The following is a 17,426-nucleotide window of genomic DNA, read 5'->3' as shown; positions in this document are numbered from 1 at the left end:
CAAAGACTTTTGAGTAACATCAATTTACCACATTTTTGTATGAGTTAAGTCCTATAGCTCAAAAAAGAAACAGCAGGAATTTATTAAAGTAGAAAAGGAGCTCATATCAATATAAAGAAACAATTCACCAAAGTTTCACTAGATTTTATAGCAGCATTTTTGAGTTATTGTGAAAAGTGTGAAAGACAAAAGGACGAATGGACTGTCTAAAAGACACCAGTATACCATAATATGTCCTATCAAGAAAGATTGGCATATAAAAACAAAAAAATAAACCAGTCAAATTTTGCTTATTACGGAAAACATCACAGTAGGGAAATACAGCAAAAACCTACATTATGGCATATCGAGGACAATGAATGGGAGACTTTTGTAAGCCTTGTAATTTTTTTGATCTTTTATGGTTTTAAGATACAATCCTTAAACAACAAATCACCAGTTTTTAACATGCAAGCGTAATAACTCCTATATGGAATCATATTACAAACTTATTGAGACTTATGTAAAGCTCTTCAAGCCATGGCGAAAGAGTAATCAAGGTTCTGCAACAGCCTTTTATAATTGAAAATTTTTTTAGTAATAGGTGAAGTGTAGGAGTATGAAATAATTGGCATTGATTTATCTTTGAAAAGGGGGGATTTTGTGATGGAGGATGTTAGCCAAATTAGTTGCATCTATACCTTTGTTGACAAATGTTAGTGGAAGAAATGATCATTTCTTCTAAACTTGACTTTTTACACAAACTGGTTTAAAGAGTGGAAACCAATATTCAAAATGATGGCCACAAGTCTGTATAATGATAAGGTAGGTTCAGTTGTTCTACTTTTTACATAAATACCCTAAATATGTTTAAGACTGTTTTGTTACAGTCCATTTATGGGTATTAGGGAAGAGGCCTTTAAAGAAAAGTCTTGAGACTGAATTTTGTTACAGTCCATTTAGTGGTTTTAGGGGCGAGGCCTTTAAAAAATTTTTGAGACTAAATTTTGTTAAAGTCCATTTAGTGGCCTTAAAAGAAAAGTCATGAGACTAAATTGTGTTACAGTCCATTTAGTGGTTTTAAGGGAGAGGGCTATAAAGAAAAGTCGTGAGACTAAATTTTGTAACGGTCAATTAGGTGGTTCTAGGGGAGAAAACTTTTAAAGAAAAGTAAACACTAATAAATGAATGACACCATGAGATGGCGGTAGCTCACATGATCATTTGGAAATGGTAAGCTAAAACAAAAGTGATGTTTTGTAAATAAAGGGTTACAAGTGTAAAAATATTACTACTTGTAAGCCAAATGGCTGCCACTTTATGTAGTAACAAAAATACATGCTAATCTAAAGTAGTCAAAATAAAGATAAAAATGTGAGCTTTAAAATCATATTTGTATTTACCGCAAAAGCCTATGAATATTGTTTACAGGAGTAACTTGCCTCCATGCTATCAGTTAATATGCATGAAGAGCAAAAATGTAGATTTTCAGTATTCATTTAGGTCAATTTTGAGAAAATTTCCTGCAATAATGAAATCATTCTCCTTTTTTTCTAAGCTTTAAAATGCTATAATCTTAAAGAATTCATTTGTCCAGGGAATTCACAGTTATTTTTTTTTTTAAATGATTAGATATCTGAAATCTGATTGATATATGTCCTCTAGAAATGATTATACATATGTATCCAGTATGTGTCCTCTAGACTGGATTAAAATATGTATCCAGTATGCATCCTCTAGACTGGATTATACATATGTATTTAGTATGTATCCTCTAGACTGGATTATACATATGTATCCAGTATGTGTCCTCTACACACTGATTATATATATGTATCCAGTATATGTCCTCTACACACTGATTATATATATGTATCCAGTATAAGTCCTCTAGACACTGATTATATATATGTATCCAGTATGTGTCCTCTAGACTGGATTATACATATGTATCCAGTATGTGTCCTCTAGACTGGATTATACATATGTATCCAGTATGTGTCCTCTAGACTGGATTATACATATGTATCCAGTATAAGTCCTCTAGACTGGATTATACATATGTATCCAGTATGTGTCCTCTAGACTGGATTATACATATGTATCCAGTATGTGTCCTCTAGACTGGAATATAATATGTATCCAGTATGTGTCCTCTAGACTGGATTATACATATGTATCCAGTATGTGTCCTCTAGACACTAATTATATATATGTATCCAGTATGTGTCCTCTAGACACTGATAATATATATGTATCCAGTATGTGTCCTCTAGGCTGGATTATACATATGTATCCAGTATATGTCCTCTAGACTGGATTATATATATGTATCCAGTATAAGTCCTCTAGACACTGATTATATATATGTATCCAGTATGTGTCCTCTAGACTGGATTATACATATGTATCCAGTATGTGTCCTCTAGACTGGATTATAATATGTATCCAGTATGTGTCCTCTAGACACTGATTATATATATGTATCCAGTATGTGTCCTCTAGGCTGGATTATACATATGTATCCAGTATATGTCCTCTAGACTGGATTATATATATGTATCCAGTATGTGTCCTCTAGACTGGATTATACATATGTATCCAGTATGTGTCCTCTAGACACTGATTATATATATGTATCCAGTATGTGTCCTCTAGACTGGATTATACATATGTATCCAGTATGTGTCCTCTAGACTGGATTATACGTATGTATCCAGTATGTGTCCTCTAGACTGGATTATACATATGTACCCAGTATGTGTCCTCTAGACTGGATTATATATATGTATCCAGTATGTGTCCTCTAGACTGGATTATACGTATGTATCCAGTATGTGTCCTCTAGACTGGATTATACGTATGTATCCAGTATGTGTCCTCTAGACTGGATTATACATATGTACCCAGTATGTGTCCTCTAGACTGGATTATATATATGTATCCAGTATGTGTCCTCTAGACTGGATTATACATATGTATCCAGTATGTGTCCTCTAGACACTGATTATATATATGTATCCAGTATGTGTCCTCTAGACTGGATTATACGTATGTATCCAGTATGTGTCCTCTAGACTGGATTATACATATGTACCCAGTATGTGTCCTCTAGACTGGATTATACATATGTATCCAGTATATGTCCTCTAGACTGGATTATATATATGTATCCAGTATGTGTCCTCTAGACACTGATTATATATATGTATCCAGTATGTGTCCTCTAGACTGGATTATACATGTGTACCCAGTATGTATCCTCTAGACTGGATTATATATATGTATCCAGTATGTGTCCTCTAGACTGGATTACACATATGTACCCTGTATGTCCTTTAGACTAAATTATACACATGTACCCAGTACGTGTCCTCTAAACAGTTTACACATGTGTATCCAGTATGCGTCCTTTAGTCTTAATTATACATAAATTTGTATTTATCCAGTGAAAAATAACCTATGCATACATTGCACGTTATTCAAAACACTATACAAGTCAATCAAATAAGAACACTGAATCATCCATTTAAAGGAAAAGAAAGCATAAAAATGAAAAGTAGTTGATACATACCTTACTAGCTCATTTATTGTAAGATCATCATTTTTAGTGCATACAAATTTGATAGCATCACTAGTATAATTCCCATCCATTTTTAGTTGTTGACGGAACCGATCGCCTAGCAAGTTTTTAGCAGTCTTTTCGCTGATAGCTCTCTGAACTACAGCCACTACAATTATGTTTGAGCATTTCTGGAGATACTGAAAACATATTCCATGTATAAAATGATAGTGAAAAAATATCAAATGACAATTCAAGTGCTTCACAGAGAGCAGCTAATTTATAAAATGCTCTAACTTGGGCAGCTTTATACAATCACAGCTAAAGCCTTAAATAAATGAGAAAAGTATTGGCATAACATTGACTGCTTGATAAAGCTTTGATCTTGAATTGTGATAAAATGTTTTGACACTGCACTGCCAAATTTGGACATGATTTGAAGTGGAAAACCTAAATAAACAATCAGGTTCAGCTTATTGAAGAACCTCAAGAATTCAATTTTTTGTTGAAGCCAAGTGAAATTTAATAATGCTTGGACCATTTGGAACTCAATCTGCAGCAATCTGAAGAGGGTCTAGAATCTATACTCTGATAACATGACTAGATATTTCCTTCCATATATACTTACTTCCTGTGCAATGCCATCCCTAGCAGCATTTGCATCGCCAACACCAGGCAAATCTACTAAAATACATCCAGTGTCAAACCCTGGTATCCTAATTGTTACCATCTTTATGATTGGCCAGAAGTGTTCTCCTTCTTTCTCAGTACTAACAATATACTTTTCTACCTTTGGTCTGAAATCTGCAAGCTACAACAGAATGAGAAGCTATTAAACTTCTAGGGGTATTTATTCTGAAACTATTGACTAGTAATCCACAGTAAAGCAAATATATATGGAAAATGTCAATGAGTCATTCCAGTAGTTTTAACCTGTAATTAAATTTAGGAGTGTAATGTCTAGCCACCAATACTGAGTAAAAACTATATATCTAAACAATAAGCTCTTACCAACCCCTATCTGACAGTTAAAAAAAATTGTATTAAGCCAGCACTGGCATTTTTGTAATAATACCACACTCATGTACTTAAAAAGATCAACAAACAGCCAACAATAATTTAACACTGAGGAATTTACAAAATACACCAACAGTCAACTCTTGGAAGACACTAATGAAATTACACCACACTCATGCACTAACAAGCTACACAAACACCCAAACACTTACATCACACTCATGCACTAAAAAGCTACACAAAAACAAAAACACTTACACCACACTCATGCACTAACAAGCTACACAAAAACCAAAACACTCACATCACACTCATGCACTAACAAGCTACACAAACACAAAAACACTTACATCACACTCATGTGCTTACAAGCTACACAAAAACCAAAACACTCACATCACACTCATGCACTAACAAGCTACACAAACACAAAAACACTTACACCACACTCATGTGCTTACAAGCTACACAAACACCCAAACACTTACACCACTAACAACATACTCATGTACTAACAAGCTACACAAACACCCAAACACTTACATCACACTCATGCACTAACAAGCTACACAAACACAAAAACATTTACACCACACTCATGTACTAACAAGCTACACAAAAACCAAAACACTTACATCATACTCATGCACTAACAAGCTACACAAACACAAAAACCCTTACACCACACTCATGCACTAACAAGCTACACAAAAACCAAAACACTTACTTCACACTCATGCACTAACAAGCTACACAAACACAAAAACACTTACACCACACTCAAGCACTAACAAGCTACACAAACACAAAAACACTTACAACATACTTATGTACTAACAAGCTACACAAACACCCAAACACTTACACCATACTCATGCAATAACAAGCTACACAAACACAAAAACACTTACACCACAATCATGTACTAACAAGCTACACAAACACCAAAACATTTACATCACACTCATGTACTAACAAGCTACACAAACACCCAAACACTTACACCACTTACAACATACTCATGTACTAACAAGCTACACAAACACCCAAACACTTACACCACACTCATGCAATAACAAGCTACACAAATACCAAAACACTTACATCACACTCATGTACTAACAAGCTACATAAACACAAAAACACTTACACCACACTCATGTACTAACAAGCTACACAAACACAAAAACACTTACACCATACTCATGTACTAACAAGCTACACAAACACCAAAACACTTACATCACACTCATGTACTTACAAGCTACACAAACACAAAAACACTTACACCACACTCATGTGCTTACAAGCTACACAAACATCAAAACACTTACACCACACTCATGTCCTTACAAGATACACAATTAGGTAGCCATCACTTTCACCTAACCCTGTACTTACAAGACATACATGCAGCCATCACTTTCACCTCACCCAGTACTTACAAGACACACATGCAAACATCACTTTCATCTCACCCTGTACTTACAAGACACACATGCAGCCATCTTTTTCACCACACTCATGTACTTACAAGATACCGTATTTTGGTGTGTATTGTGCGCACCTTTTTACCAGGAAACTAATATCAGAACATGGTGGTGCGTATAATACACCAATACATCATTTCAACACATATTTACAGACCTAAGATCAGTCGAAAATTAACCCCCTCGAGGGAGTCAACATCGAATCAGAGACCACTTATGATCCACATATTTATGGATTTTTCATGAGTTTTTTGTTGACTTGTTACCTTTGTAAGCATAGATAGTTAATAAAATCTTCTTTAACATAATTTGGTTTTAATTTATTTTCTCCAAAAAGAACATGGCAGATTATGTTTACAACCACCATACTTTCGTTTTGTTATATTAATTAATGTTGTCACATGGTTATAGAGGCGTTGCAAAGGGTATTTAGATGTCACTGATCATGGTTTCACCTGTTAATTTTATATCTAACAAGCAATTGACATGTTTATTGAGGGATTAATTAATCATGACGAGGACACAAGACAATTAGTTACCAGTATTATCAGAGGAGATTGTAAATTTTTTGCGATGTGTATATAATTACGTCTTTATGATGTATACAACTTGTTAATGATTTGAAAGAAGTAATTAAAAAACACACAAGTTTAAACAATCTAATTACTGAATAACAAATCTTGGGCACACTGGTCATAGAGCCTTCACATATTTCCATTGGACAAAGTAGTTTGTTTAAAAAAAAAAATGGTTATTTACGCATCTTATTGAACTCTACTTCATAGTTTTTGGATACTCTACTTTTTGATAATATTTGGCTACCTTTTTTCAGTGAACTAATATCAAAATCCTTATCCAACATAAAAACTATTAATTTTAAACATAAACCCTTTATGTATCCGCGATACACAATGTAGAAAATTCATTATCATGCTTGGCCGAGCTATCAACACACATGCCCTATTTGATGACTGTCTGAATTGTTCACTCAGACCTCTTAATTGATTGTAGTAAAAACAGTCCTCCTTCTAGAATTAGCAATCTTCAGAAATTTATTACTCTCAATAGACAACTTTTCAAAGGTAATCAAAACATATGTCCAAGCTGAAAATTTTAGCTATTGTCTACGTTACGCATTTCTTACCCGAATAGTAAATTAATACACATAAACACAGACAACACAGATAAATACAAAAAGTAACAAAAACAATATTCTTTATTGAAATAAATACACTAAACAGACAAAATGGTCCCTTCTATTTACAAATAAATTAAAGCCAGAAATGTTTGTGGTTCTAACAAGTTACGCAATTTTCTCTGCGTATAATACATACATACATCAGTAAAAAGTTTTTTACATCAACTTTTAAAGAAAAAACCATCCAGCACATTATACACAACTTTGCACTATACACACCAAAATTGGGTACCAACACTAATACCACACTTGCACTTATCAAGCTACGCAATGAGCCAACACATACACCACACTTATGTTACTGCATAAATAACTTGTAAGATACACAAACAGCCACCTAAAACATCACACTCACTCACTGACAAGATACACAAACTGCAATCACTTACACCACACTCTTGTACTTACAAGATATTAACAGCCAACACTTATATCACATTCATCTACTTTCAAGATATATGAACAACCATCACCTTCTCCCACTCACCTAGTTAAAATGGATCAAAGACAGAAATGGCTGAATTGATGTAAACAAGAAGCTGAAGTGTAACAGACCTGAAATTGTATCCTACAATATGGAACACATACTGAAGCGGCGTACCAAATATCTGACATTTGTAGGCCTTAAAATATAGATCATTTCAGCAGTGACAGTTTCTTTCTATCTATTATAGTTTTCAAGATATTGGTTAAAAACATAATTTTTTTCGCCTTTCAAGGGCAATTGCCCTAACAAGGAGAATCATCTTTGATCTCTGCATAAGGATCGTTTCAGCAATTGAAAGTTTCTTTCTATCTATTATAGTTCCAAAGAACTGAAATTGGCTGAAATCTGAAAGGTTTTCACCTTTCAAGGGCAATAACTCTACCAAGGAGTTGTCCGACAACATTACAATACAAACTTAAGTAGGTCTTAAAATAAGGATCAGATCTATGAAGAATACCCTAAGGAATATTTATACTAAACTTGGTTCTAATTGGTCAAGTAGTTTCATTGGAGTTTTATGAAATGTTAAAAATAGCAAAAAAAACATAGAAAAAGCCAATAACATGCCTTAATGAATTTACATGAAAATTACCACAGATATATCTCATCATTTCAAACACTTTAACCCTGTCAGAAATTTGCTCAACCTAACAGTTTTGGAGAAATATAAGAAAAAATGTCTGATTCCTATGTCCTATCTTTAGTAACAATGGCCATGTTTTTCGACAGATCAAAAATCCACACAAAAGTTCTATGCAGAATATTCCAAGGAACATTTATACCAAGTTTAGTTCTTATTGGTCTAGTAGTTTCAGAGGAGAAGAGCTTACAAAGTTGTTAATGACAATGATGACTGACAACAATGGATGCCAAGTGATGGCACATGGCTTATGGCCAGGTGAGCTAAAACTTTATGTGCTGGACAAGAATCTAATATCTGTACATGAGGTCAAAGGTCAAGGTCACCAAATATGGCACAGAACAAATTGCTCTTATATGATCTACCTATATACCAAACCACAAAAGCATAGATGTCAAAAGATAAATCAAAGTATTCTGCGTTCAAATTAGTTCATATAATGAAAATCAACTCCATTTCTAGTATAAAGAAAGATGTTGTGTGCTAACAATTCTGGTTTGTTTATTGGTCAGGCCTACAAAGTTCAAAATGAATCAAAACCCCTTTGAATAGAATTAATTGAATACAATCAGTAAATACATTGATCAATTTGTACTTCATTACCTCAAACAAGAGGTTCCCAGCAGCTGAACTTCAAGACAAATAAGTATAAGAGAAATACATTACTGACACCATATTTTCAGTATGTGCATTAGTCCCCAAATAGTACAGACATACATACATTTCATTTCCTTAAAAAATCTTATAAATAAGTTCTTAATATTGGATTAGTTTATTTTTGCATGATTTATTAATACAGAACATGATTATCTAGATCAAAATAAACAGCATTCAAGGGTTTAGGTGTTCTATGTTATTGTTTGATTCTCTATATTTGTCTACTTTGGATGATTTACAACCATTTCCATATTATATACATCATCAAACCTTGTTAAACTAAATGATATCACCAAGGTATAAATTGGAGCTAGATTCTTCCTGGATTCTACTTGCTTGGAATGGGAAGATGTTGATGGCAGATCAGGGCATATTAACCCTTCCAGAACATGAACTTTATGTGGGAGTTCATATTGATAGTGCATTAGGTTTTTGTGTGATGTCTTGTTTTCCTTTTCTTCAGTTTGTATATTATGTAAGAGTAATCAATTTTATTTGCTTTGCTACACTGTATGCAGATCGTTTCTTGTTTTAAGGCCATACAAATAGATTTTGCTGACACATCAGTATATTTTTGCCCATATTCAGAATGAGAACTTTATTGAATCTATGTTTTCTTTACCTGTACATGTATTTAGAATCCTATTAATTCAGATGGAAAGTCAGGCAAAATTTAAACCTAATAAAACTGATAGCTAAATTTTACCTTGAAGAAACAATGAATACTGTTAAAGACTTACAGAATCATCCCTAAAGACAATCTTCCTCCCTAGATGAGATGTAATGCTGGTTTCCTTTTCAAGATCAGCCACAGAGGTGAAAGGACCATATACTGCCCTCATTTTTAGAAATGCTACACCAGCTGGTGTCTGTTCATCTGCCTTGGAATTTCTTTTAAGGGTTCCATCATTTTTTGTCATATCTTTTACCAAAAGGTCCCGTTCTCTCTGCCACTCCTAAAAATCATATACATTGTTTGTAGAAAAATAAGAACATGTTTGTACAAAAAAAAATGGTTAACAAAAAATAAGTAGGTCTGTCTCTGATTCCTTTTTTTCCTGATTTCTGGTTTAGCCCTAAGATGGCATATACATGTATTGTAACTGCATTCAAATTAGTTCATATCATGAAAATCGACCCCATTTCTAGTATAAACAAAGATGTTATATGTGCTAACAATTTTGGTTTGTTTATTGGTCAGGCCTACAAAGTTCAAAATGAATCAAAACCCCTTTGAATAGAATTAATTGAAATCAAGCAGTCAATACAATTTTTCTCCTTGAAATTGCTGTTTTCCCAGGAACTTTTTTTGTTCAACTTGTCCTGCCATGCAGGAGCATACAAATTTCACTAAGGCTGTCTGACAATAACATTACATGTAACTTGTCCTGAAAGTCTTCTAAATAGAACACTCATATTCATAAAACTAAGCTTGTCCATAGAACAAATACAATTTAATTTTTAATTTCCACAATGTTAATTTTACTTGTTCCATGCCATAAGACAACACTTAACATCATATTCTTTTTTCATTCAAGACAGGCCAGAATGTATTAGTTTTGGACACACATAAACATAGGGACTAACAGTTCATTAAGGACTCAACAACTGGTTTGGCTACCATATTGCCCAATATTTTGAAATTTAATGTAAGAAAAAAGTTCTGCTTTCAGGATGCTTTCATTGATCAATTTGTAACCCATTATCTCAAACAACAAGCTCCCAGGAGCTGAATCTTTCCCTGGTTAAGTTTTTGCTTTTCAAGGGCAATAACTCTAATTAGGAGTTGTCTGACAATTCTAACACAAAAAAAAAGACTTAGGTAGGACTTATTATATGGATTATTTCATCAATTGAAAGTTTTATTCATTCTATTATAGTTTTCAAAATACTGACTGAAAACTACTAAAAACATAATTTTTCACCTTTAAAGGGCAATAACTCTAACAAGGAGTTGTCAAACAACTTTGATCTCCACACACTTTTGTAGGACTTATCATTAGGATCAGTTCAGCAATTGAAAATTTCTTTCTATCTAACACAGTTTTTAAGATATTGGCTAAAAACAAACACCAATTTTCAACTTTCAAGAGCAAGAACTCTAACAAGAAGTTATCTGACAACGTTGACATGATGCAGACTTTTGTAGGCCTTATAATGAGGATCATTTCAGCAATTGATAGAATTCAGCTAAAGCTTACAGTTTTGGATATATATACCAAAAACATCAGAACTGACCAAACTTTTTTTTTTCACAGTTTTGGAGAAATATGCAAAAAACTTCTGTCTTACATTTACGTTCTATTTTAAGTAATGACAGCGATGGTTTTTGAAAGAACCAAAAAAAACCCATATCAATTGTATGCAGAACACACTATAAAACATTCATACCAAGTTTGATTCCAACTGGTGAAGTAGTGTCAGAAGAGATATTTGAAAAAAAACAAACATTAAAAATAGCAACAACAAAAAAAATGTCAAAAAAAGGGCAATAACCAACATGGCTTCACAGATTAAAACGAAATTTTATCCAGAGATAATTCTCATCATGCTAAACAGTTTTACATTAATCAGCATTTGGCTAAACCTAACAGTTTTGGAGACATATGTAAAAAACATCTGTCTGACAACAATGATCTATTTTCAGTAACAGTGGCCATGTTCAACGAAACAAAAATCCCCAAGCCAGTTCTATGCAGGATATCCCAAGGAATATTCATACCAAGTTTAGTTCTGATTGGTCTAGTAGTTTCAGAGAAGATGAGTTTTGGAAGATATAACATTTAAAATCAGGGAAAAAACATCACAAAAGGGCAATAACTCCAACATGGCTAAATAGATTAAAACAAAAAATTGACCATAGATAGATCTTACCATGCTGAACACTTTTACTCTGGCAAAATTGACTAAACCTAACAGTATTGTACATATATATATAGAAAATGTCTGTCTGACCCCTATGTTCTATTTTTAGTAATGGTGACCATGTTTTTTGAAGTATCAAAAATCCCGATACCAATTCTATGCAGAACACCCTAAAAAAACATTCATATCAAATTTGGTTTTGATTGATCAAGTAGTGTCACAGGAAAAGAGTTTTGAAAAATTTTAATGGCAACAACAAAGCACAATGATGATGACAAAGGATGACAACAACGGATGCCATGTGATGGCAATATATCTCATGGCCTTCAGCGAGGTGAGCTAAAAAAGGGTTTAAATTAGAGTAAAACTTTTTAGCTTACTTCTTAAAGCCCTTGAAAAGAGGAACAATTTACAAGAAATCATTAAAATCAGATGAAAAATTTTATCTAAAATACAGTCTATCAAAAATTATGTTTTTGGCCCCCATTGACCTCCTGTTACTAAAAATCGATGAGAGATATTTAAACACTTATTAGGAAAAACAAGTAGGGATTTCAACAAGGAATACACTGAATTTTAATTTTTAAATGGACTTTTTTTAAAGAGCCTCTCAAGAGCCTGAATCGCTCACCAGTTTTGCTTTATAAAGTTGAATACATGCAAAACCTAAAAATGGTCAAACACCTTTGACCAAATTTACACAGATGATACTTGCAATGATACTGAAGATTTAAACATTAATCATTCTTTTTATGTTAACTGAATAACATGCTAAAAGTGCAAAAAATCATCAATAAATGCAGTCAACAAATTTTTCCCAAATATGCACAAATCATAACTTTACATACTTTTACATATATATTTTTACACAGAAGTCATGTGACTTCTGAGTCTTAAAACCATCTCATGTCGATCAAAAGGACATACATTTGATAACCGCCTTAAAAGTACTTCCATCGAAAAAGAGATCTAGCGGATGAAGATTAAAATGTATTAAAATTGATTATTTCGTATAAATACACTGCCCGGTTTTTCAGTATATGATAGAAATTATTTTTTCAATATAATTGATAGCCAAAGAAAAATTCAAATACATATATAGAATTTGGAACTATATTTTATCAATGCCTTTGATATCCATATATGAATTCCACGAGAATGACTATGTTTAAACCTAAAAATAGGTTTTCAAGATTACACAGTGAGGGAAAAAAAGACAAAATGAAACCCAAAGCAAAAAAATTACTAAATAATAGGCAATAAAAAGCTTTGCCTGACCCAAAAGTGAGCCAAGTAAGCTAAAACTTGGTTTTCAAGGCATTGCCCTTCTTTGGCCCCCTGTACACTGAAAATGCAATATGCTATTTCAAATCTATTAAATATTCTTAAAACAGAATTTAATAAGAAACATTAAAAACTGGAATTGTCAAAATAGAATGACAAATAAACCTTCTACATCAATTCTAAATAAACATCTTTTTTATACTTCTTTTGGCCCTTATTTTTTTTTTTTTTTTTGAAGAATGAAAGGGGGCCAGTGACCCTATATGAAATAGCAAGTTTCCTCTAGAGGCAAGTAAAAATATATCAAAAACAAAAAAATTAACAATGACGCCACTGAAAACACAGACAACAACATCAAAACAGTATAGGACTTCAATTTTCACTCAAGGATACCCCAACTCCAAGAAACTATATGGTCAAAATTAAAATAACCATCAAACAAGAAATTCACACGGCTCAAAATTCCAAATTGATATGGCATGCCTATATACACATAAAGCTTCTGTCAAAGTTCATGTGATACAATGTAAATAATTGCAGTGAAACTTAACACAAAATATGTGAATGGACACCATGATCACATTCGTCCCAAGTAATAATGTTATAGTCAATGTTAAACAGTTGAGTGAAATGTTACCATTATCTGTCTGTAATTTAATCTGCATGCAATAATCAGGAGTTTAACAAAATAGGTACTTCCACCCCTCTTCCTAAGGCAAGAAATCCCAGATCTACAATGTGGACATGCACAAGATCCTATAAATTAATTCTAGTTTATTAAACTTTCATTTTGTACATGTAGTTCCTGTATGATTGCATAGACTCTGGTGAATCACATGGTGATATTACAAGAAAAGAGATTTAAAATAATTGAAATAAATGAATGAAATCTACCTCCTTTTCTAAAAACGATATTTCAGCCTCGTATTCATTTCTTGGGTTATTCTCTATCTTCACTACTACAGATGTACAAGCCTGGGTGCCTGATGTAGGTAACACACACCATTGATCAACAACAGCATTGATCAGACTAGACTTTCCAGCCCCTGTTGCTCCTACAACTGCAACTGGCACCTCATGTATTTCCAGAAGCTTCTTTATATCCTCCAATTCATTCCTAGAATCATACAGGTAATGAAATAAATCATTTTTGTTCAGATTTTAAAAAAAAGAAAAGAAAAATTTCATCATGTCATTGTTGGTTCACTTGTACACAATTCTGAATTTTAATAATGTCATGCATTCTAAGAATTCTTCAGGACTTGAAGAGATCCATTTATATGTCTGACAATTTTAATAATGTCATACATTCTAAGAATTCTTCAGGACTTGAAGAGACCATTTATTTGCCTGACAATTTTAATAATGTTATGCATTCTAAGAATTCTTCAGGACTTGAAGAGATCCATTTATATGCCTGACAATTTTAATAATGTCATGCATTCTAAGAATTCTTCAGGACTTGAAGAGATCCATTTATATGCCTTGTCATGTATGAGCATGAAGAGACATAGGGAAACATCTTCCAACAAGATTAAAGGAAAACAGTACAGATTGTAGACAAAAGGAAAGTCCTCAAAACATGTGGTCGCTAAAAGGTTTGTATATAAGTTATCTCATGTGACATTATGCATTTACTAGCATACATGTGGTTTTCGAAAATCAAAAATTAGTAAAAATTAAAGAAAGGTATATGTGCGATTGCGCTTTGGCGCCCACATGTTTATGAAAGTTACATAATCAATATTACCCATAATTCTCTGGTCATAAAAATTGCAAAACGAAAACGAACCAAAACAAAAATAATCGATAAAAGAAAGAATCTAAACGAATCAATTCGATGAAATGAATCAAATCATTATAAAAACATAATTAAACTATACAAAATGTACAGAATGAAGCGAAATTAAATACAATGAAAGAAACCCTTGAAGATGTTTCGCAAATATAAGGACCATAATGTTAACCTGTGCTGGACAATTCGACCCAAAGACATTTGGACCATGACAACCAATAATTTCCTATGAATGCCGCACATTTCGCACAACAGACATATCAGACCATGACTATCAGTATAATGCTTTAGGACAAATATATATCACTACAAAATTTGCCATACTTGAAGGTTATAAGTATAAAATATCAAATCAGAGCTGACAAAAATGATCAAAGTTGTTTTTAATTAATGTTTCTTCGGGAGCGTTAAAATGTTTCACCTTCATCATATTAATTCTAATTATGATTATTACACTAATATCAAAACTATGTGTATGAACACTGTAAATATCAAACAAAACTTACTTCCAATGTTTCACAGTATCTTCACATTTTCCACTTTCTTCCCTTTCTAAAGCAGACTCAACTTTCAATATCAATTCTTCACATCTGAAATATGAACATCAAATAATTGGTAGTAAATACAATAGTTTTGAATATCTGAATTAAGTCTGAAAAGTTTGATCCATATTTAACTCTTTATCACACCCCCTGTATTACAAACATTGTACATCCCTTCATCAAATGGATGAACCTTTTAACACCCCTGTATTACACACATTGTTCATCCCTTCATCAGATGAACCTTTATCACACCCCTGTATTACATACATTGTACATCCCTTCATCAAATGGCAGAACCTTTATCAAACCCCTGTTTTACATCCTTTATCACATCCCTGTATTACATCCTTTATCACATCCCTGTATTACATCCTTTATCATACCACTGTATTACATCCTTTATCACACCCCTGTATTACATGTACATCCTTTATCACACCGCTATATTACATCCTTTATCACAACCTCATATTACATCCTTTATCACACCCCTGTATTACATCCTTAATCACACCCCTGTATTATCACAACCTCGTATTATTGACATTGGACATCCCATCATTGAACTGTTGAACCTTTATGGCACCTTACTTTTTTTCATTTATTTTGTAAGGTATTTCTGAGTTTGCGTACTAGATTTTAAATCTATGATAAAGTGAATAACACATTGTAAAATCTGTATCATGTATATCTTTATAATAATTTCAGGTATAAACAGTGGATGCTTGATGTTTCAAGTTCATAGAATGAAATATGTTTTCACATATTATACATGTACTAATATACAAAAACAAAATACAAACAAGCATTCTGACAGTATTGCTGATGCAATACAGTGTCCCCTTTCAGCCTTCGAACTCATTGCCTTTATGAGATTTTTTTTTACATATGTGAACTATGGTGTTATTTTTTAACAATCAAGAGAAAATAACTCTTGAACAGCAAAAGCAAATTCCATAAAAATCAAATCTGAGCTTCATTTTACAGTAGATAGTAACATTTTTGCATTACAGAAAGCTGCATAAAGACATTCTCTTTCTATCACCTGGAAAGTTGAAAAAAAACTTTGTTATTATGAATTAAAGGGCAAATAACTCTAGAATGACAGCAGCAATTTGCATCAAAATGATGAAACATAAAATTTTATGTAATTTTCTATGTCAAAGGGCCATAAGTTCCATATTAACCATTTCGCCGCAATAATACTTAAATTTAATTTGTAACTTGTCCTGATAAGACTAGCTAACAAATATGAAATCAATTGGATGAGGCATTACAAAGAAAAGTCTGGAAAACATAAAATTTTATGAAATTTTCTATGTCCAAGGGACACAACTTCTGTAAAAATCATTCAACCTTAACATCATTCAAACTTAACTTGTAACTTGTCATGATAAGACTATACACCATATGAAATCAATTGGATGAGGCATTACAAAAAAAAGTCAGGTAAACCAAGTGTGACTTATGGACTGACAGACTGACTGACGGACGGAGTGCAAACCTAAGTCCCCTTTGGCATTTGCCGAAAGGAGACAAAAAAAGAATATACTCCAAATTATTTTATCATTTTTCAAATGGAATAAACATCAAGGATACAGAATTTTAAGATACATGTAATGAAGTCTTCAAAAATGCTGACATTGTCTTAATTAGTCCGATTACTTTTTTTAATGAAATCTTATATCAATTTTTAATGTTTTTACCCATAGGATCATAACCTCAAAAGCTACCACACTAACCCTTCTTTTTCATGGCGTTGAATCTTATAAGTACAATTTCATTATGATCCATATAAACATATTGTCTGGAAACCATAATTATGTTCATTTAAACCCTTTATGGCCATTCAAGTTTCTTTTCATAAAAAATACCACACAGAGCACAGCATGATAGGACTGCAGATG

General features: G+C 32.7%; 1 protein-coding gene across 4 annotated transcripts in view; it reads right to left on the bottom strand.

The window, feature by feature from the left end:
* Nucleotides 1-17,426, bottom strand: part of LOC148615754 (uncharacterized) — a 59,980-nt gene that overhangs the window by 38,148 nt on the left and 4,406 nt on the right. For all 4 annotated transcript variants that reach the window (XM_088582316.1, XM_088582315.1, XM_088582318.1 and 1 more), the window contains exons 2-6: nt 15,481-15,564; nt 14,074-14,296; nt 9,771-9,986; nt 4,170-4,352; nt 3,554-3,741 (exon numbers count right to left, since the gene is read on the bottom strand). In XM_088582316.1, the coding sequence (XP_088438442.1) occupies nt 3,554-3,741; nt 4,170-4,352; nt 9,771-9,986; nt 14,074-14,296; nt 15,481-15,564 (894 nt within the window). The remainder of the gene's footprint in view (nt 1-3,553; nt 3,742-4,169; nt 4,353-9,770; nt 9,987-14,073; nt 14,297-15,480; nt 15,565-17,426) is intronic.

The sequence above is a fragment of the Perna viridis genome, chromosome 5 (genome assembly GCF_037379345.1).
Source record: "Perna viridis isolate PV_CMFRI_1.1 ecotype Kerala chromosome 5, ASM3737934v1, whole genome shotgun sequence".
In the NCBI taxonomy this organism is placed as follows: Eukaryota; Metazoa; Mollusca; class Bivalvia; order Mytilida; family Mytilidae; genus Perna; species Perna viridis.
This window is presented reverse-complemented; position numbering and strand designations above follow the sequence as displayed.